Below are 16761 nucleotides of genomic sequence, written 5' to 3' on the forward strand. Positions count from 1 at the left end.
AACCTTTGGGCTTTCTCTTCCAAAATCATCCTAGTTCATTTCTCTGGAGTTACAGGACTCAACACATCACTCAATATTTGTGCTGCACAACCACTGCAAGCTTGGCCATCATCCTTTCTCTCATGACACCAAAGCATGAGTGGGGGAATGGGAGGAAGCAGCTTAGGACTTCCTGATGTTTGCAAAGAAAATTTCCTTTTTCTTCTTATTGATTCCGCTTGCTCTTAATCCCCTTTTATTTGTTATGTGTCTGTTTCAATAAGCTACTGCTTGCTGATGGCTCGTTCGCTCAAGGTCATACCCACATGTGTTGTGATGTCTTTTCACATCAGTAAAAATGTCAGGTCAGCCAAGCTTTCCAAGGACTTTTCTCCCTACTCCTGTGACATCCCACTTACGGGCGCTTGCTGCTTTCACCGCTTTCCTTCAGCTGGAAGACTGAGGCTGATTTTTGAGAGCAAGTTGTGATGAGAGCTTACACGATACTGCTTTTCTCAGATCCTGATAAGTGATAAGGGTAACCTGCAGCAGGTAGGTCAGACTGGATTTATGCTTTTGGTGCAAGAAAATTATCTAAAATACACATGTTGAATTTGGTGATATAAATCTGAAATGTTGAGCAATCAAATTTTCAGGGATCCGGGGTGGCTGCATCCCCACACCATGGGGCTGCACAAGGGGTTGATGCTCTGCAGGAAGGATGCAAGACAGGAATGTCCCCTTTTTGTTTGTCCTGAGAGTTCTAGCTGCCCACCAGGGAGGGGGCAGCGGGGCAGAACAGGTGGCCCACACCATGGCAGCCTTGGCTTTGTATGCAGCAGGGCAGGAGCTGGGTGCTGAGCTCCTGTGGGAGCAGAGGGCAGTGCTGCACTGTCACCCAAAGCTGAGGCTGAGTGAATCAGTGTTTCTGCTTTTCTAAATAAAGAGGAAACAGCAGACACTTCCCCCTGCCCTGCCATCAGCTCACTGCCTTGCTCTCTGCCTGCTCTCACAGGCGGCTGTCTTAAAGCCTCTGGTAGCCTTAAAGCCTCTGGTAGTTTACAACAGCATGTAGCACCGGCCACAGATGGGAAAGAGCAGCTCCGCTCTGTGCCACAAGGAAGAGGTCCTGCTTGAGCCAGTGACGGGTGCAATGTGAAGGTTCCCAGGGGAACCAAAGCACCCAGGCCCCCTTTCCCTCTGGCCCTGCCCAGCCCATCCCATGTGCCGGCATCTCTCGGAGCTGGCAGCACACAACAGCTCGCCCCAGCCAGGACTCCCTCCCCATGGAGCATCTCGTGCCGGCAGCCGGCCCAGGGCCTGGGGCTGCATCCTCTGCTCACCAGCAAGCTGTTCTCCTCGGCCAGGCTGGAGCAGCGGTGCCGCAGGTCCTCCAGCGCGCTCAGCAGCTGCGTGTTCTGGCTCACGAGGAAACCATAGTCAGCTCCGCTCTGCAAAACAGTGTGGGAGATGCAAGGCAAGGCCCCGGACAAGGGGGACAGGGACACCCACCCTTGGCAGCAAGCCCAGCCAGGCTGTGGGGGGAAGCTGGCAAGGTCGGGGTGCATGCAGCGAAGGGGTAGGGTAGGACGTGGAGGCTGATTTCAGGAGGGAACAAGGGGCTGCATGTACTTTGGAGCTCTAAAGGCCTTTAGGGCTGGGCTACATCACTTGTGGGTGACAGTTACCATCTCCATAGCATTTAAGATGCTTTCAGCTTGCACCTGAGGAAAAAGCCCAAGCCCTCAGGTCATCCTCAGCCACTTGTGCCTATTTAACAGGCTGGAGAGGTGGGACCATGTGAACCTCATGAAGTTCAACAAGGTCAAGTGCAAGGTCCTACTTCTGGGTGGGGCCAGTCCCAAGCACAAACACAGGCTGGGGGATACTGGATGGAGCAGCCCTGAAGAGAAGCACTTAGGGCTGGTTGGCAAGAAGCTCCCCGTGCACTGACTGCGTGTGCTGGTTTGCACCTCCAGAGCGTGAGCAGCAGCTCAGAGAGGGGATTCTCCCCCTCTGCTGCACTCTGGGGAGACACCCCACCCCCCCCGGAGTCCTGATCCAACTCTAGGGACCCCCTTTTCCCCTTTTGACAAGGGCCTGTAGGGACAGGCCAAGGGGAATGGCTTTAACCTGGCAGAGGGGAGACTGAGATGACCTCTTAGGCAGAAGCTCTTCCCTGTGAGGGTGCTGAGGCGCTGGCACAGGGTGCCCAGAGAAGCTGTGGCTGCCCCATCCCTGGCAGTGTTCAAGGCCAGGTTGGACACAGGGGCTTGGAGCAAGCTGCTCCAGTGGAAGGTGTCCCTGCCCATGGCAGGGGGTTGGAACTGGATGAATTTTAGTGTCCCTTCCAACCGAAACCAGGCTCTCATTCTATGATCTAAACTAGCTCCAGTTAAACACTAGCAGAACTAGCAAGAGCCAGGCAGGCAGAACACAAGCCGTGACACTCCAGACTCATGTGCTGCTCTCCATGGCTCAGGGACTCAGCAGCCTGCAGCACTGCTCAGCTTTTGGAGGTGATGAGAGCACCTTGCCTGCTTTCCCATGCCACAACCCAGGTTTAGCCTAGGAGTCTGGCCCTAGGCTCTGCCCTCTCTATGTCTGTGTCTTCTCTGCTTGGGAAGAAGGCAACACACCAGATTTTGCAAAACACCATCTTAATTTTGTCACATCAAAAGCAGCAGCAGCTCTGTTGAGAGCTCTCTTGTATATAGTCTTGTGGTTACTGCTTCCTGCTCAGAGCAGCTCGCCACAGGCTCACTGCTGAAGCAGGCTCCCAGAAAGTATTTTTGTGCCTTAGCAAAGCTTGTAGCCAAGCTATTGCTTCACAGCTGCCATGTGGCAGCACAAGCTGCTCATCCCAGGGAGACCCAGGCAGATGTTCCCAGTGCTCAACAAGTCTTTGCTGGTGTAGCCAAACAGCCATGACCTTCCCGGTGCCCAGCTCTGCTCCTGCAGTATGCAAGTCAAGGCTATGAGAGAAAGACCCCTCAGCTACTGAAGAAATGCTGCCCAAGTTTCTCGATAGCAGGAAGCTGGACAGGCAGTTCACAGCACTTGGGTGCTGCTAAGCTCTAGGAGGTCTGAGCCTAGCTGAAACTCGCTACACTTTTGAACAATACTGTATTTTGGCTTCTAAACCATGTCCATTGGGGAAATAGGGCAGGAGACCAATGCTACAAAGTCCACCCCATTGAATCCCCCAAGCATGGCTGCCATGACCATGCCATGCCTCTCCCAACCTCTCACACCTTTATGGAAAAACCTTGGCAAAGCAGGGAGGGAAAACACAACTGAAGGAGGCTGAAAACAGAAGAAACCCCTCAGAAGCTAACACCCAGCCCTGCCCACCAGCCTCACATGGTGTCCCAGGTCCCACCAGCCCTCTAAAACACCGGGAGGGGATATTAGGTGCCATGAGCTGTTAGGCCTTTGGCAAGTGGTTTCTAGGTGTCCATCCTGCAGAAATCCCAGGGTTTGAGAAAACTGGAGTGACAAGCCCCATGGAAAGAGATCATGCTGCTTTCCACTTGTGGGAAATCAACATTATTTTCCCTCTATTCTCTTTTTCCCTGCCTCGGGCACGCAGGCACAGTTGCGGCCACAGCACCCCAGCAGCTGGGTGCTCTCCAATGACTCAGGGCTGCTCCCGAGGGTGGTTAGGGCAGACACAGGAACCAAAGAACTCCCCAAACTCAACAACCTGCAGGCATCCAAATGCTCCCTTGGGAGCCACACACCCTCCCTGGTGCAGTGCTCAGAGACCCAGTATGAGATCCTGCAGCATTGGTCCCATCCCTGCAGGAACAGTGCAGTGTCCCAGAGAGTATTTCCCCCATTGGCAGCTCCAGGAACAGCCAAGTGCTTCTTCGGGCTGGGCACCTATGCAAGGGATGCTGTGGGTGCTGATGGGGGGACAGAGCAGGGTGGGTATATGGGGGGGTGATGGGGGGATAGGGCAGGGTGGGTATATGAGGAGGGGGTCCTTCCAGCATCTCCTGTGCTGTGTGTGGCAGCACCTTAGGCTGTTTCACTGCCACTCCCAGAGCCAAGCAGGCAGCCCCTGGAATGAAGTCAAGATGCATTATTTCCATCCCCTTGATGCTGCTGAGAGGCCTCAAGTTTCCTGTCCGTGGTTCCTTGCACTGAGACAGGCCGAGCAAACTTAGCAAGTAACTTCTGTGCTTGGGGTAGGAGCTCGAGAGCTTTTACAGAGGAGGTGATGTGCTCCTGCCTCTCCACATCAGGCAGGCAGGACGTCAGGCAGGCAGGACTCTGACATCCTCAGCTTCATGTTTCTGAAGGGGTCAATTGGCACTTCCAGCATGGCAGGGGGATCTTTTGGGGACCTACATTCAAATTTCTGCATTTGAAACACCATTTCTGTAGCTATAAAACAACATCATCATCAGGCAGGATGCAAAGACTCACAAGCTCTCACCCCAACCCCAGCAGGCCACTCGCAGCCAGTTCAGCCCAGGTTTTGTGCCAGGACTCGGAGCTCATGATGTAGCAAAGACTGGGATCTCCTTTCCAGTCCCCTGGGGGTTGCAGGATGCCTGGGTGAAGTGCCGTGGAGCAGGAGAGTGTGGCTGTGTGCTCCAGGCTGGGACCAGGCATGTAACCAAGCCTCCCTGCTGGCAGCACATCCCACTGTTGGCCACAGCTCCTTGGGACTTTGCCTGGAGAGGCACAAGGGACGTCTGCAGCAAGAAGACATGGAGGCAGGAGATCCCTGCTGAGCCAGGATGTCTGTCCCACACTGGGACCTCACCACCCAGGGAAACTTTGCCAAACCTTCTCACCAGCACCAGCTGCATGGGCTGAACTGTCCTCCATGGCCACATAGAGCCCGGAACTGACAGACTATCTGGATGTCATCCCACACTCATTAAACATTCATTTCCTATAATGAAATAGCTTTTAATTTATTGACCACTCTGCTGTTCCTTAAGGTTCCCACTGCATGGTGCAGCCTGGCTGCAGGCCACACTCGGTGCCCCCACAAATGGTGCTTTTTGAAAGGAGCTGGAGGAAATCATTAGGGAGAAGAGGCAAAGAGGCTTCCCCCAAAGATGGAGGCACGCAGAAGTGCCATCAGGAGCTGAAATCCAACAGCATCCCTCAGTCAGGGAGGCTTTCACTGAGCTGGAGACAGCAGGAGTTAAGGCTGAGCTGACACTAAGGGTCTCCAGGCAGCCACGTCTTCCAGAGCAGGAGCATCCTTGGCCACTGAGTTAACCCAAGTGACATGTTCTCTGCTGATGGTGGGAAATGATCTAAAACCAGAGCAAGGCAGAAGAGCAGCAGGGTGCTGAGGAAGCAGACAGCACCTCCCCTGTGCAGTAGGCATATGGCTGAGAAGCATCCTACTAAAGGGAAATCGTCATCATCAGTCGCCTCTTTTGGCAGGTAGAGCCCAAAATACAGTATCTTCAGGATGCACTGAGAAGGAGCAAACAAAGAAAAGCCTCAGCGTGGCAGCTGCAAGAAAGCTGCTGCTTTCTCACCTCAACATTTCACAAAGCACCAGAGCTGCGGCAGCTCTTGCAGGGAGAGGTGCCCAGCCAGGCTGCTAAATGGGTCACACAGCCAAAATCCCCCTGGAGCACCCAGCATCCAGCACAGCCTTTCAGGTCCTGTGGAAAACTTGCAGGAAGCCATTTGAGGGACAGTAAATCAAACGTTGGCAAGGACAGCCGCTGCCTGCAGCGCTGCACTGCAATGCGGCTGCCGGTGCCTCGCAGCATGGCCTGGCGCGGGCTGGCAGAGAGGGCTTTCCCCCACGCCAGCCCTGGGGAACACGCCAAAGTCTGAGCCAGCCTGGCTCCAAAATCCCTGTGGAGAGCCAGGCAGGGAGGAGGGGTTTACCTGGTGGCCCCATGAGCACGAGGTCTCTGGTGGCCTTGGAAACAGGTGGTCTCATGCGTGATTTTAAAACATCCAGAGTTTCAGGATGTATAGGATATACAAAATGTACAAACATACAGGATGTACAAAATGTCAACGTGTCCCTGCAGGGAGTCCACTGTCTGCAGCAGATACAGGTCCAGCTGCTGTGTTTGCTTAGCAAAAGCAGTCTCAAAACCACCCTCCTCCCTTTGCAGACACCTTGCAGACCTATTTCCTAGGTGAAACTACACCAGCTCTCCTGCTATCTTGGATCTATTAGACCCACCACTTCTCCTTCATTTGAAATGATTGTCACCAAGCCTCCACCATGTCAAAGCCCTTTAGCTGCTCGTTCCAGCTGACTTTGGTAATTAGTTTCCTTAGCATCTCCATCCTCGACACCTGAAAATGAAACCTGTCACTGCCAATCAATTTTCTTCTCTTCCATCAGGTTTCAAGGGAATCAGCTCCCTCACAGAACAAACTCATTTTTCGTAGGCTGCTCTTCTGCAGTGCTCTTCATGCAGTGCATGTCAAAAGCAAGACAAAAATAGCATCACCTCCTGTTCGGTCAGTGAGCAAGAGCAAATCCAGCCACTGCTGGCCCAGCGAGTGTGCCTCACACCGCGGCAAGCACCATCCCTGCAGAGGTACAAGGGATATTTCTGTTAAAGATATGGAAGAAGTACGAGGCATGCCTGGGATGCCGTTGGGGTTATTCTGCCACTCCTTCGATAGGCTGGCTGTGTCCCACAGTTCTGCTTCCTTCTTTTTGCACCAGGTTCCTGACTGCAGGCACTTCTCTGTTCTTCCGTTGACTTCATGGTACTTCCCCACCAGCTCCTCACCCCGTGAGCTGCAAACTCCCATTTCCATGAGTCAGCATTTTCTCCCGCTGCCTGTCCCTCTTCCAGTCTACTACTTGCCCTTATTTATGTGATTTCCTCATTTGTCTGATTTTTATCACCCAATGAAACAAATTCATGGAAGAAAACATCCATCCGAGGCCATTAACTTCAAAGATACAGCCTCCAGCATGGGGTATGCCGGCTCCACAAATTGCAAGATACTAAGAGAATATTCAGAGAAACATTCACTATGTATTTGCTCTCTCTTACACTTTCCCCAGGCTTCCTCTCCTGCATGCTTTCTGACCACTGACAGCTCTTCATGTGTTCCTCACAGTGTATCTAAAATGAGATCTGCAGCTAAAACTGGAGTCTCACAAATTCAGGTCCTCTCTATCTTTAAACCTCCTTATGGAAACACCATCATCAATCCCAGGAAAACAAGCCCAGCTACTTCAGGAGGAGAAAAATCAGCTCAGCAGCCCTGATTGCCCTGGCTCAGCTATCTTTCAATGAGCTCAGCTTCTCCAGCCTCCTAACCAGAGAGGAATGAATGCTCCTGCAAAACTGAGACAAGGAGTAATGTGAGTGGAAAATAAACTTTCAAGCAGAGGCAGAGCATCAGGTCTCCAAAATGCAAGGCTGCAGCCGGGTCCAGCATGTAACATGGTATTATTTCTCACCTTTACAGCAGATCTAGGGGTTTTGCAAGCAGAAGAGAGAAAATGACACTGCAATACCACACAGCTGCTGGAGAAGCAGCTCTGAACCGTTCCTGATGTACTGCGCACACGTTTCCTCATCTTTCACAATCAGACACAGAACAGGGCAGTCAGTGGAGAGGGACAGGGGATTTGGAGAAACCCTTTCCTTCCCCAGGGAGCAGTGCCCAGCACAGAGACTCACAGCAAGGGGTGCTCACAGGGATGGACCTGATGGGGACTCTAACAGAGTGCTGCTCAGGGTACAAGTGCTCATCTGGCTGAACAACTGCTGGTATCATCAGTCCTTGGCTTGCTCCTAGCCCAGCTTTGCAGTGTGGTGCAGAGACCTGTAACCCACACTCCTTCCAGCTGCCTATTTCCTGCCTAAAGCAGAAGCATGACAAAGTGCATGTGGCCCACACAGGCTTTCCCCAGCTGTGACCCAACCTCACTCCACGTTAAACACAAATGGTTTTGCCACCCCAGGATGTGTGCAGTCAGACACTGCTGCTGCCAGCTGCTGGGATAGGATCCATCCTTGGTTACCAGATAACCTGCAGCATGGGGTTATGCAAAGCAAGCTCCTGGAGTCTGACAACAGCATCACCTTCCTGCCCCTGGGTTGCTCTGTGAACCCTGGGCACCTTGTCGGGTCTTTTCCCACCTAACACCCTGTGAGAAAGATGTCTGCATTTCATAGGACAAGAAACACGTACAAAGCCTGTTCTGTCAACTACCACCTTAACACTGGTGTACAAGCTTCTCTCCTGTCTCTTATCAGCTTTCAGAAAGATTTGGCCTAGCTCCCCTTCGGTAAAGCAGGACTGTACTCCATCCCCACCATGGTCAGGGAACATGAACAGTGTCTCTGTTTCGTTGCATGGAAGTGCATGAAAGCCAGCCTGTATATCAAAAAACATAGTTTGGTTGTAAAATTCAGGTGCCAGGACAGCCATAGCAGATTTTTTTAGGTGCTGCTGAGGAAGTCACTGAACCTGCAGAGAAGTGGGCTCAAGCAACAGAATTTCCACTAGAAAAAACCAATACATGGAAGAAGCGGGAAGTAAATGTGTTAACATCTTCAGCGCAAAACCAGAGACTTCGCAACCTCTGCTCCTTGTGTACTCATGCACACTGCCAATCATGTCAGCTAAAACAGGAGTATTGCCTTCTATAGACATTTTAAGGGCTTTTTGTTGTTTAGCTCTGAGCAAAGGTTAGCCTGCAGCTCCCAGCACTGCAGGCTCAGGCCCAGTCAACCCCAAGGTCTTTGGGGAGCATCTGGACTCTTTTCAGATGCCGCAACAGATAATTCTATTTTATGAGCTTGCATAAGAAAGAAGAGTAACAACCCAAACTGGGGAAGAATGATAAAATTCAGCTCTTCCCAGGTTTGGTATTTTGATGGCTGGAGCTGGGGAGATTGTTCTCTGATATCTCATCTTTCTTGTAACAGAAACTCTAATCCAAAGAAACACTCCTTAGAAAAGCCTGAGACTGTGCTACTGATGAATGCACTTGGGAACCAAGCAGCTGTCCCTGAGCTGTGTGAGGGCTTCACCCTGGAAAGCCACTGAGCTGTGGTTCAGTAAATCCGCTCCCCATACAGAGGTGCCAGGGCTCTCTAACAGGATCATGGCTTGAGAAGTTAATACCGGGTCTCCTTCCCTCCCCAGAGCCCCAGCAACAATATTTGTAGTCTCATAAATTTGCTTTATTGAGTGGAGAGACTGGATTACCTCCTGTGTGCAGCTTTGAAGAGGCACATGTACTTCTCCACCTTGGAAGATACGTCAAGGAGCTGGAGTGACAGATTTTGTGTGCACAGTTCAGTTTTTGCCCAGATATCTGCTTTGCTCTCCCCCACCTCTTCTTGTTTGCAAAATCACTTGCAGTTTCCCAGGGGCCAAGAGTATCCTTTCTGCTCGGTCACATTGGCTTAAAAACTATTCTAGATGCCCAGGCTCAGGCATGCCAGGAACAGCATCCCTTGCCCCTCTCAATGAAGAAAGAACTCATTTGTGGCAATTACAGATTTTGTCCTGGACTGAGAAGCTCCAAATCTCCAATGGCTTTAACAATTAGCTAAAAGAGAGAGAGTCAAAACTAAGCCCTTGAACCTCTCACAAGGGCCGGAAGTGCTGTCAGTATGGAAATTATAGAACCATGGAATGGTTTGTGTTGGAAGGGACCTTAAAGCTCCTCCAGCTCCAACCCCTGCCACGGGCAGGGACACCTTCCACTGGAGCAGCTTGCTCCAAGCCCCTGTGTCCAACCTGGCCTTGAACACTGCCAGGGATGGGGCAGCCACAGCTTCTCTGGGCACCCTGTGCCAGTGCCTCAGCACCCTCACAGGGAAGAGCTTCAGCCTGAGAGCTCATCTCAGTCTCCCCTCAGGCAGGTTAAAGCCATTCCCCCTGTCCTGTCCCAACAGGCCCTTGTCCAAAGCTCCTCTCCAGGTTTCTCATCGGCCTTTCTAAGCACTGGAAGCTGCTCTAAGGTTTCCTGGGGCCTTCTCTTCTCCAGGCTGTTTTCCATTGAGTGGCAAGAGCAGTGGAAGAGTTAGTAATTGATGCCCAGAAAGGTATTTTCCCAAAACTGCTTAAGCAGATGGCTGGGATACAGAAAGCCTGCACCCACAGCAGGAGGAGGACAACGAGGCTGCCAGTACTGCACATGACATTTTCCTCATGTTATTCCAGCAGGAAGGAAGGCTACAGCAACAGGACACCCAAAACAAGGAAGCAAAGATATTGGCAAGACCCCTCACCAAAAATTTACAGAGGGTGAAATGAGAAAGATGCTGAGGCGAAAGGTCACAGTGCCACAATGGCCAAAACCAACGTGGTGTGGCAACCCTGTCCCAATAACAGTTAGTCATCACCAGTCCAGAGGAGCCAAGGACAGAGTGAGGAGGCAATGGCTCATCCTCCATGTCCCACCAAGTGACCTGGCCAATCCATTTGGACCTGTCTTTGTACAGAGAGTACAAGCTTTCTCAGAAAGACAGTTAAAATGAGAATTACCTTTCCCTTCAGACAGTATCACTTTGCCTTTTCTTCCATTGATTCCTACAAACAAAGTCCCCCTGGCTCTCCACGGCAGGAGCTCTCTGTGCTTGGCTGTGCAGTCACAGTGCTTGCAGAAAACAGCACTAGGTCATTTGCATGAGGCTGAGCATTGCCAAGACAAGAAAAAATAATTTACTCAGATTTTGAGCAAGATGAAGGACGATCTTTTCCTAATTGGGATTGCAGGACAGGGTGTCTGTAACAGCAAGAACTGGCTTCATTGCCCAGGAAGACCTTCTTGCCCTACTGTTATCTTTTAGTCTGCTGACCTACACTTTCTAGTCAAGGGCACAGCTCTACCTCAGACATTAAATTAATAGTTTTTCATCTTTGCCAATGGACAAATTGGAGCTCTGGAAAGACCACGAGTTCCTGCAAAAGGCACTGAGCTTATTAAGTGCAGCTTGGCCTGAACACTTGACATGGGGGATCTTTACCAGCATTTTATAATTCTTACTTGTCTTGGGTTCAGCAGTAGCAGCCAGTTTTCTCCTTCTTAGTAGTTGGTGCAGTGCTGTGGTTTTGACTTTCGGCCTGGGAACAGCGCTGATAACACCGATGGGTTTAGTTACTGCTCAGTAATGTTTACCCCGACCAAGGACTTTCTGAGTCTCATGCTCTGCCAGGGAGGAGGGGAAGCCGGGAGGAAGCAGAGGCAGGACACCTGACCCAAACTAGGCAAAGAGGTATTCCATACCACAGCACATCATGCCCACTATATAAACTGGGGGCAGTTACCCGGAAGGGTGGGATCACTGCTCGGTCGTGCTGGGTATCAGTCGGCAGGTGGTGAGCGGTTGTATTCTCTTCCCTTGTTATTTCCCTTATCATTGTTATTATTGGTGGTAGCAGCAGTGGTTTGTGTTATACCTTAGTTACTGGACTGCTCTTATCTCAACCCGTGGGAGTCACATTCTTTCCATTCTCATCCCCATCCCTCTGGGAGCAGGGAGAGGAGGAAGGGGGGGGAAGTGAGAGAGAGAGCTGTGTGACTGAGCTTAAACCAGGACATTACTGTATCTTTATTTTGTGTTATTAAGCCCCACTGGGAGCAACAGGTTCTTTTGTGGATATTTAAATTCCTACTGACTGGTCTAAGCATTGGTTTAAGCATTTTTAGTTGGGTTTTATGGATTTATTGAATATTCTCAGCTCCGTATGACCTCAAGGGAAGCTGAGGCTTGGCTTTTAAGAAATTCAGATCCAAATCAACCTCTTGAGATTGAGAAGTAGTCATGATAGCCAGCTTTTAGCACCCAGAAGTGCTCCTTGCTTATGTGGTTCATGGAGCACCAGAACAGGGATGTGGTCAGTCCTTTCTGGAAGTGCAGCTGGCAGGCTGGGGGGAAGAGTAATCCTGGAAGGGAAGGATGCAGGGAATATGCAGAAAGTGAATGACCTTGCTCCTCTCCCTCCTCCAATTTAGGGTGCCAGAAGAGACCTTTCACTTCAGCAACCTGCTCCCAAACCATCCTGTGTTTCCAGGGCCAAAGCAGATCCCACTGGAGCAGCATTCCATAAGAGATGCAGACAACGGAGCTCTTGTGGGAGGTGCTCTAAAATCTGTCTGACAGCATTACAGGAACTTTCCAGCTTCCAGCCACACTGTATCTGTGCCACTTTAACCCCATTCTTTCTACACAGACATTTTTCTTCTTTGATATTCATTATTCTGACTGGGATCCTACGGCTGCAGTACCTGGAGATTCTCAGCAGGGAAGTAATTTCTTACCTGCTGTGTCCACATAGCGAATTTGGAAAGCAAGACCAGAGCAATTTCAAGAGCCCAGGACCAAGAATACATCTATGACAGCAAGCCACCAGGTAGCATCATTCAGTGGCAGCATAGTGGGACACATGACTCTGCAGAGGAGCTCTGCAGTGAATTGCAGGATACAGGGGCACACAACAAATGGATTGGAAGACATGGGCACAAGTTGCAGCAAGGGAAATTCCCACCAAAACTAAGGCAAACATCCCTCTCCACAAGAGCACTGCAGCCTCAGGACAGGGTTAGAGAGTGGAGGGATCCCAGCCCTTAGAGGTATTCCCACACCTGCCTGGTCAGGCCCTGGGCAACCTGCTCCAGCTCTGGAGCCAGCCCAGCTCGGGACAGGGGTAGAATGGGAGGCTCGCCCAGCCCATCTCTCAGACTCCAGAGTTCCCCTTGCCAGTTCCAAATGGGAGAGGGACAACAGCTCTCAACCCTGTGCACTCAGGAAGGACCTGAGCAAGAAAGCAGAGATTAACCTGACCTATGGATAGTCTGAATTTCTGCCTATGGACTGTCCCTGAGGGAATGGCAGAGTGATAGCGGCATAGGCTGGGACACGCAGCAAGAGCTTCATCATAAAATCAACATCTTTAATCAATTCTGTCAGCAACGAGCCCTCAGGAGGCTCTTCCCTGAGCTAGGAGATTACACCCTGGAGACAGCTGTCCTGTTTGCATAAGGTACCTCAAGGACAAATGTCCTAAAGGAATCCCAGCTCCAGCAGCAGGACACCCAGTGCCTGCGTGTTCCAGGCTGGCCAGGAAGAGATGTGTTTTTGGAGGAGAGCTGTGTCAACATCCCCTTGTCCCCAGCTGTGACACAGCACCTTGCTTCACATGAAGTGGGTTTGAGGATGTGGCTTCAAGGATGTGGCTTCCACAGCTCAGCAACACTTGTCCTGCTGGGGCCAGCAGCACTGTGGTCCCTCCTGGGCCTTTCACATCACTAAAGCCACTTGATTTCAGGAGACGATGCTGGGAATTTCTTTTTCTTTTCCAGGAAAAGACAAGTTACCCTTTCTGGGGATCAACATCAGTCCTAAGGATGGCACTGCCATGGTACCACCAGCACTACCACAGTAATATCACGGTACTACTGTGTCACTACCACAATACATCAGAATACCACCAGGTACCACAGCACCATCGCTCTGACAGCATCGCTGCTCTTGATACACCATCAGTACCATCAAGTACTACCTTGGTGCTACCCTGGTGGACTGGTACTGTGATACTCTCCCCATGCTGCTGCCAAAACCCCATGGGAGTGGGAAGGGAAATATTAGTCACCCATCAAGCCAGGACCCTCCAGGATCATGGGGAAACACACAAAGCAGTCTAAGGACCAAGGCAAAGTGGATGGCAGGTGCTCAGCAGTCACCAACGTGGAAACCAAGTGGGATCCTCACACACTCCACCACCCATGTGAGATCAGATAGAGCTGTTGCATGGCCCCCACCCCACAGCAGCACCCACAGACACCCCTTTGAACCAGCCACCTGTTCCCAGCCATTCCCAGCCTTCCCACGTAGGCTTCCCCAACAAGGCACAGTCCTACCCATCCCCTGTCAGCTGGCTCTCAGGAACAGAAAGAAGACAGTGTTTGACACAACTGATTTGACTCTCAGGATGGAGAGAAAAGAGGATTGGGACAAGAAATCCTTCCCATTCTGCTGCCCCATTTTTTGACTGGGGTGTTTCTGGAATGTCCAGAGGCTGTGGTCAGGGGCAGACTGAGGACTGTGTGGTTCTGTGGAGCCTTTCCCTGAGCATCACGATGAGCAGCCCCTCAAAAAAGCCCTATGAGAAACTGTGCTGGAGTGGAATCATTTTCACTGGGTGGGTTTCCAGCAGTGCTGTTTCTCCTGTGGGAAGGTCCAGCTTGCCCTCCAGCCAGGCTCAGCAGCACACCACAGGCTTGGCTCACAAACTTCCTCTGAAACCCGGATCAGCTCTGCTCAGCTCTTCTCCCCCATGCTCAGTAACAACAAGCCGAGAGCTGTCCCTTAAAAGGAGCTGCTCCAGGGGATCCCAGGAAGATGGCTGATTTTACCCGTGGGAAAGGAGGGCAGGCTGTCCTAAACAGGGCGAGCTGATGAACTTTTGTGGCTTGGGTCAAAGAGGTGAAACTCTGAAAGAGCCTTTTGTGCTGTTTTAAGAGAGGTGCTGCAAGGGGCCAAGCATTGCATTACCTCGAGGTACCCCGGTGCTGTCTGCATGGACAGGTCCCCCCGCAGTGGAGATGCCCCAAGCCCTCCTGGGCTACCCTGAGCGAGTATGGGATGCTCTGGAAGGAGGTGGCAGTGAATCGTCCTTGCAGAGCCATTGATGCTGCCGAAGTGAGGAGACACCGCAGGGAGGGCTCGGTGCTGGTGCAAGGGCTGTCTGTAGCAGGTGGGCTCTGCCCTGTCAGAGCTCCGGCGTGACCTGGACCAACTCCAGCTCCAGCCGGGTGGAGGCAGCTGGAGACCCCCGCGGAAGGGCAGCAGAGGCGGCAGCTCCTTTCCTCTCGTGGCAGAAGCTCTGGCAGCTCCCCACGGGGAAGGTGCTGGGGGTGGCTCAGCCCCAGCCGTTCCCATGCCCATCTCGTACCGAGGTTACATCCCCCCGATGCCTCGACGCCTCTCACCCTCAAACGCTCCCACCCGCACCCCGCCTGCCAGCAGCCCCCCGGAGCCACCTTACCTGGGGGTGTCTGTCTGTCCGGTCACCTCCGAGCCCGTCCATCGCCCTCAGCGGCCTAACGAGCTCCGGTGGGGAACGAACTCGCTGCGGGTCCGGCGGGGGGCTGCGGAGGGTCTCTGGGGACTCCTTCTGGGGCCGGGGTTCTGCGGGCCCCTCCGGCTCCGGGGACAGCCGGCAGCTCGCCCTGTCGCTGTCCCCCCTCACGCTTTCACTCGTGCCCGGGTCCGGGCCGGCGGGGACGGCATCGCCCGGGGCAGGGTCAGCGCTGGGCTCCCCGAGCTCCGGGTCCTGCATGGCAGGGACAGGGCTCTGGGCTCACTCGGTCGCGGCGGGAGCTCCCCGTGGCTGCGGGAGCCGGCACGAAAAACGCGAAGGCATCAAAGCAGCGGCGGCGGGAGCAGCCCGGGCCGCACTCCCTCCCTGCGAGGACGGAGGCGGCGGCAGCGGCGGCGGCAGCAGCAGCAGCAGCAGCAGCATCCCTGCGCCGGGGGAGGCTCCATCCCCGCTGGTTCCACCGGCTCGGATCGCAGCCCCCTCCCCGCCCCGTACACCGTACAAAGGCTGCTGCCCGCTGCCCTCAGCCCCCCGCCGCCCCCGGCCCCATTCCCGCCTCCCGCCGGACCGGGATGACGTAGCGGAGGGGCCGGGGGAGCTGCCGGCCCCTCACCGTAGCCTCGGGCAGCCCCCGGCGCAGACGCCGCCGACTCATCAATATTAAACTGGGCCCGGTACCGGGCGGGGGGGGGAGACATCACCGCGCCCCCGGCCTCCAATAGCGGCAGCTCTGCCGGTTTCCATGGCAACGGTGGGGGAACGGGGCCCGCTGCCCGCTGGCTGCGGCGGGGGGAGGTGGGGAGCACCCCGGGGTCCTCGGTGTCCCGCACCCCAGGGCAGAGGAAGCCTCGGGACAGGACCGGCCCCACGGGTGCTCGGCTCTGCCTGAGGATGTTCGGCTTTGCCCCAGGGGATGCTCTCCTCTGCCCCAGGTGATGCTCTCCTCTGCCCCAGGGGATGCTCTCCTCTGCCCCAGGGGATGCTCTCCTCTGCCCCAGGGGATGCTTGGCTCTGCCTGGGTGTAATCGGCTCTGTTCCGGGATGCTCGGCTCTGCCCCGGGGCTGTTCGTCTCTGCCCCAAGGATGCTCAGCTCCCACACTTTCCCTCCGAGGGACCCAAAACTCAGCCTCCCACAACACAGCATGCTAGAAACAACGTGCTGCTGAGCCCACAGGCAGGGCTCGGCCTGCAGCGGCTGTGGTGGACACGAGGCAGAGGGTAGAGGGGAACAAGGAGTCGGTATGATCCAGAGAGACAAGAGCTGACAGCATAAGGCTATAGGAAAACAGGGCACTGCCACCTCCAAGTGGTGCACAGAGCAAGCAGTCATGTGCGCTCTCCCCCTGCCTCATTGTGTCTTTGATGAAGATCACCTCATTCATCAGGCCACGGTGTTCAGCAATACTCAAGCAAAAGCCACCAGGCCACCCTAGGGGACATCCACCTGCCCCTGGTCCCCAGCCCTGTTCAAAGCTTAACCCAAGCAAGGTTTGATGATCCCAAAACCACAAGGGGCACACACCTCACACCACTGCTAGCAGAGGGGCATTTTCTGCCTCCCCCACGTCCTAGATGTGACAGCAACCTCCAGCCCCACTGCCGGTGCCTCCCCACCGCTGGGGGTGCATTTGGCATTTCACAGCATGTTGCTCCCTTTGTGTTCATGGCTCGTGCACCAGGAGAGCCTGCTCTGGGCCTCCTGCTCTACGGGGGTGCTGTGCAGGGGACCTTCCATGCCCCCATCAGACACC

At 53.5% G+C, this 16761-nt stretch overlaps 1 protein-coding gene across 13 annotated transcripts in view; it reads right to left on the bottom strand.

Annotated features, from left to right (window-relative positions):
* TSPOAP1 (TSPO associated protein 1) overlaps positions 1 to 15697 on the bottom strand; it is a 66199-nt gene extending 50502 nt beyond the window's left edge. For 6 of the 13 annotated variants that reach the window (XM_061470601.1, XM_061470600.1, XM_061470602.1 and 3 more), the window contains exons 1-2: positions 14956 to 15694; positions 1323 to 1430 (exon numbers count right to left, since the gene is read on the bottom strand). In XM_061470601.1, the coding sequence (XP_061326585.1) occupies positions 1323 to 1430; positions 14956 to 15249 (402 nt within the window). In that variant the 5' untranslated portion in view covers positions 15250 to 15694. Of the gene's footprint in view, positions 1 to 1322; positions 1431 to 14955 lie in introns of all 13 variants that reach the window. The other 7 variants (XM_061470603.1, XM_061470609.1, XM_061470604.1 and 4 more) reach the window with 2 other exon arrangements.
* Between the last annotated feature and the right edge of the window lie 1064 nt (positions 15698 to 16761).

The sequence above is a fragment of the Pezoporus flaviventris genome, unplaced genomic scaffold (assembly GCF_033815535.1).
Source record: "Pezoporus flaviventris isolate CSIRO_AGI_PZ_B2104156 unplaced genomic scaffold, CSIRO_AGI_Pfla_v1 ptg000063l, whole genome shotgun sequence".
NCBI classification, from domain to species: domain Eukaryota; kingdom Metazoa; phylum Chordata; class Aves; order Psittaciformes; family Psittacidae; genus Pezoporus; species Pezoporus flaviventris.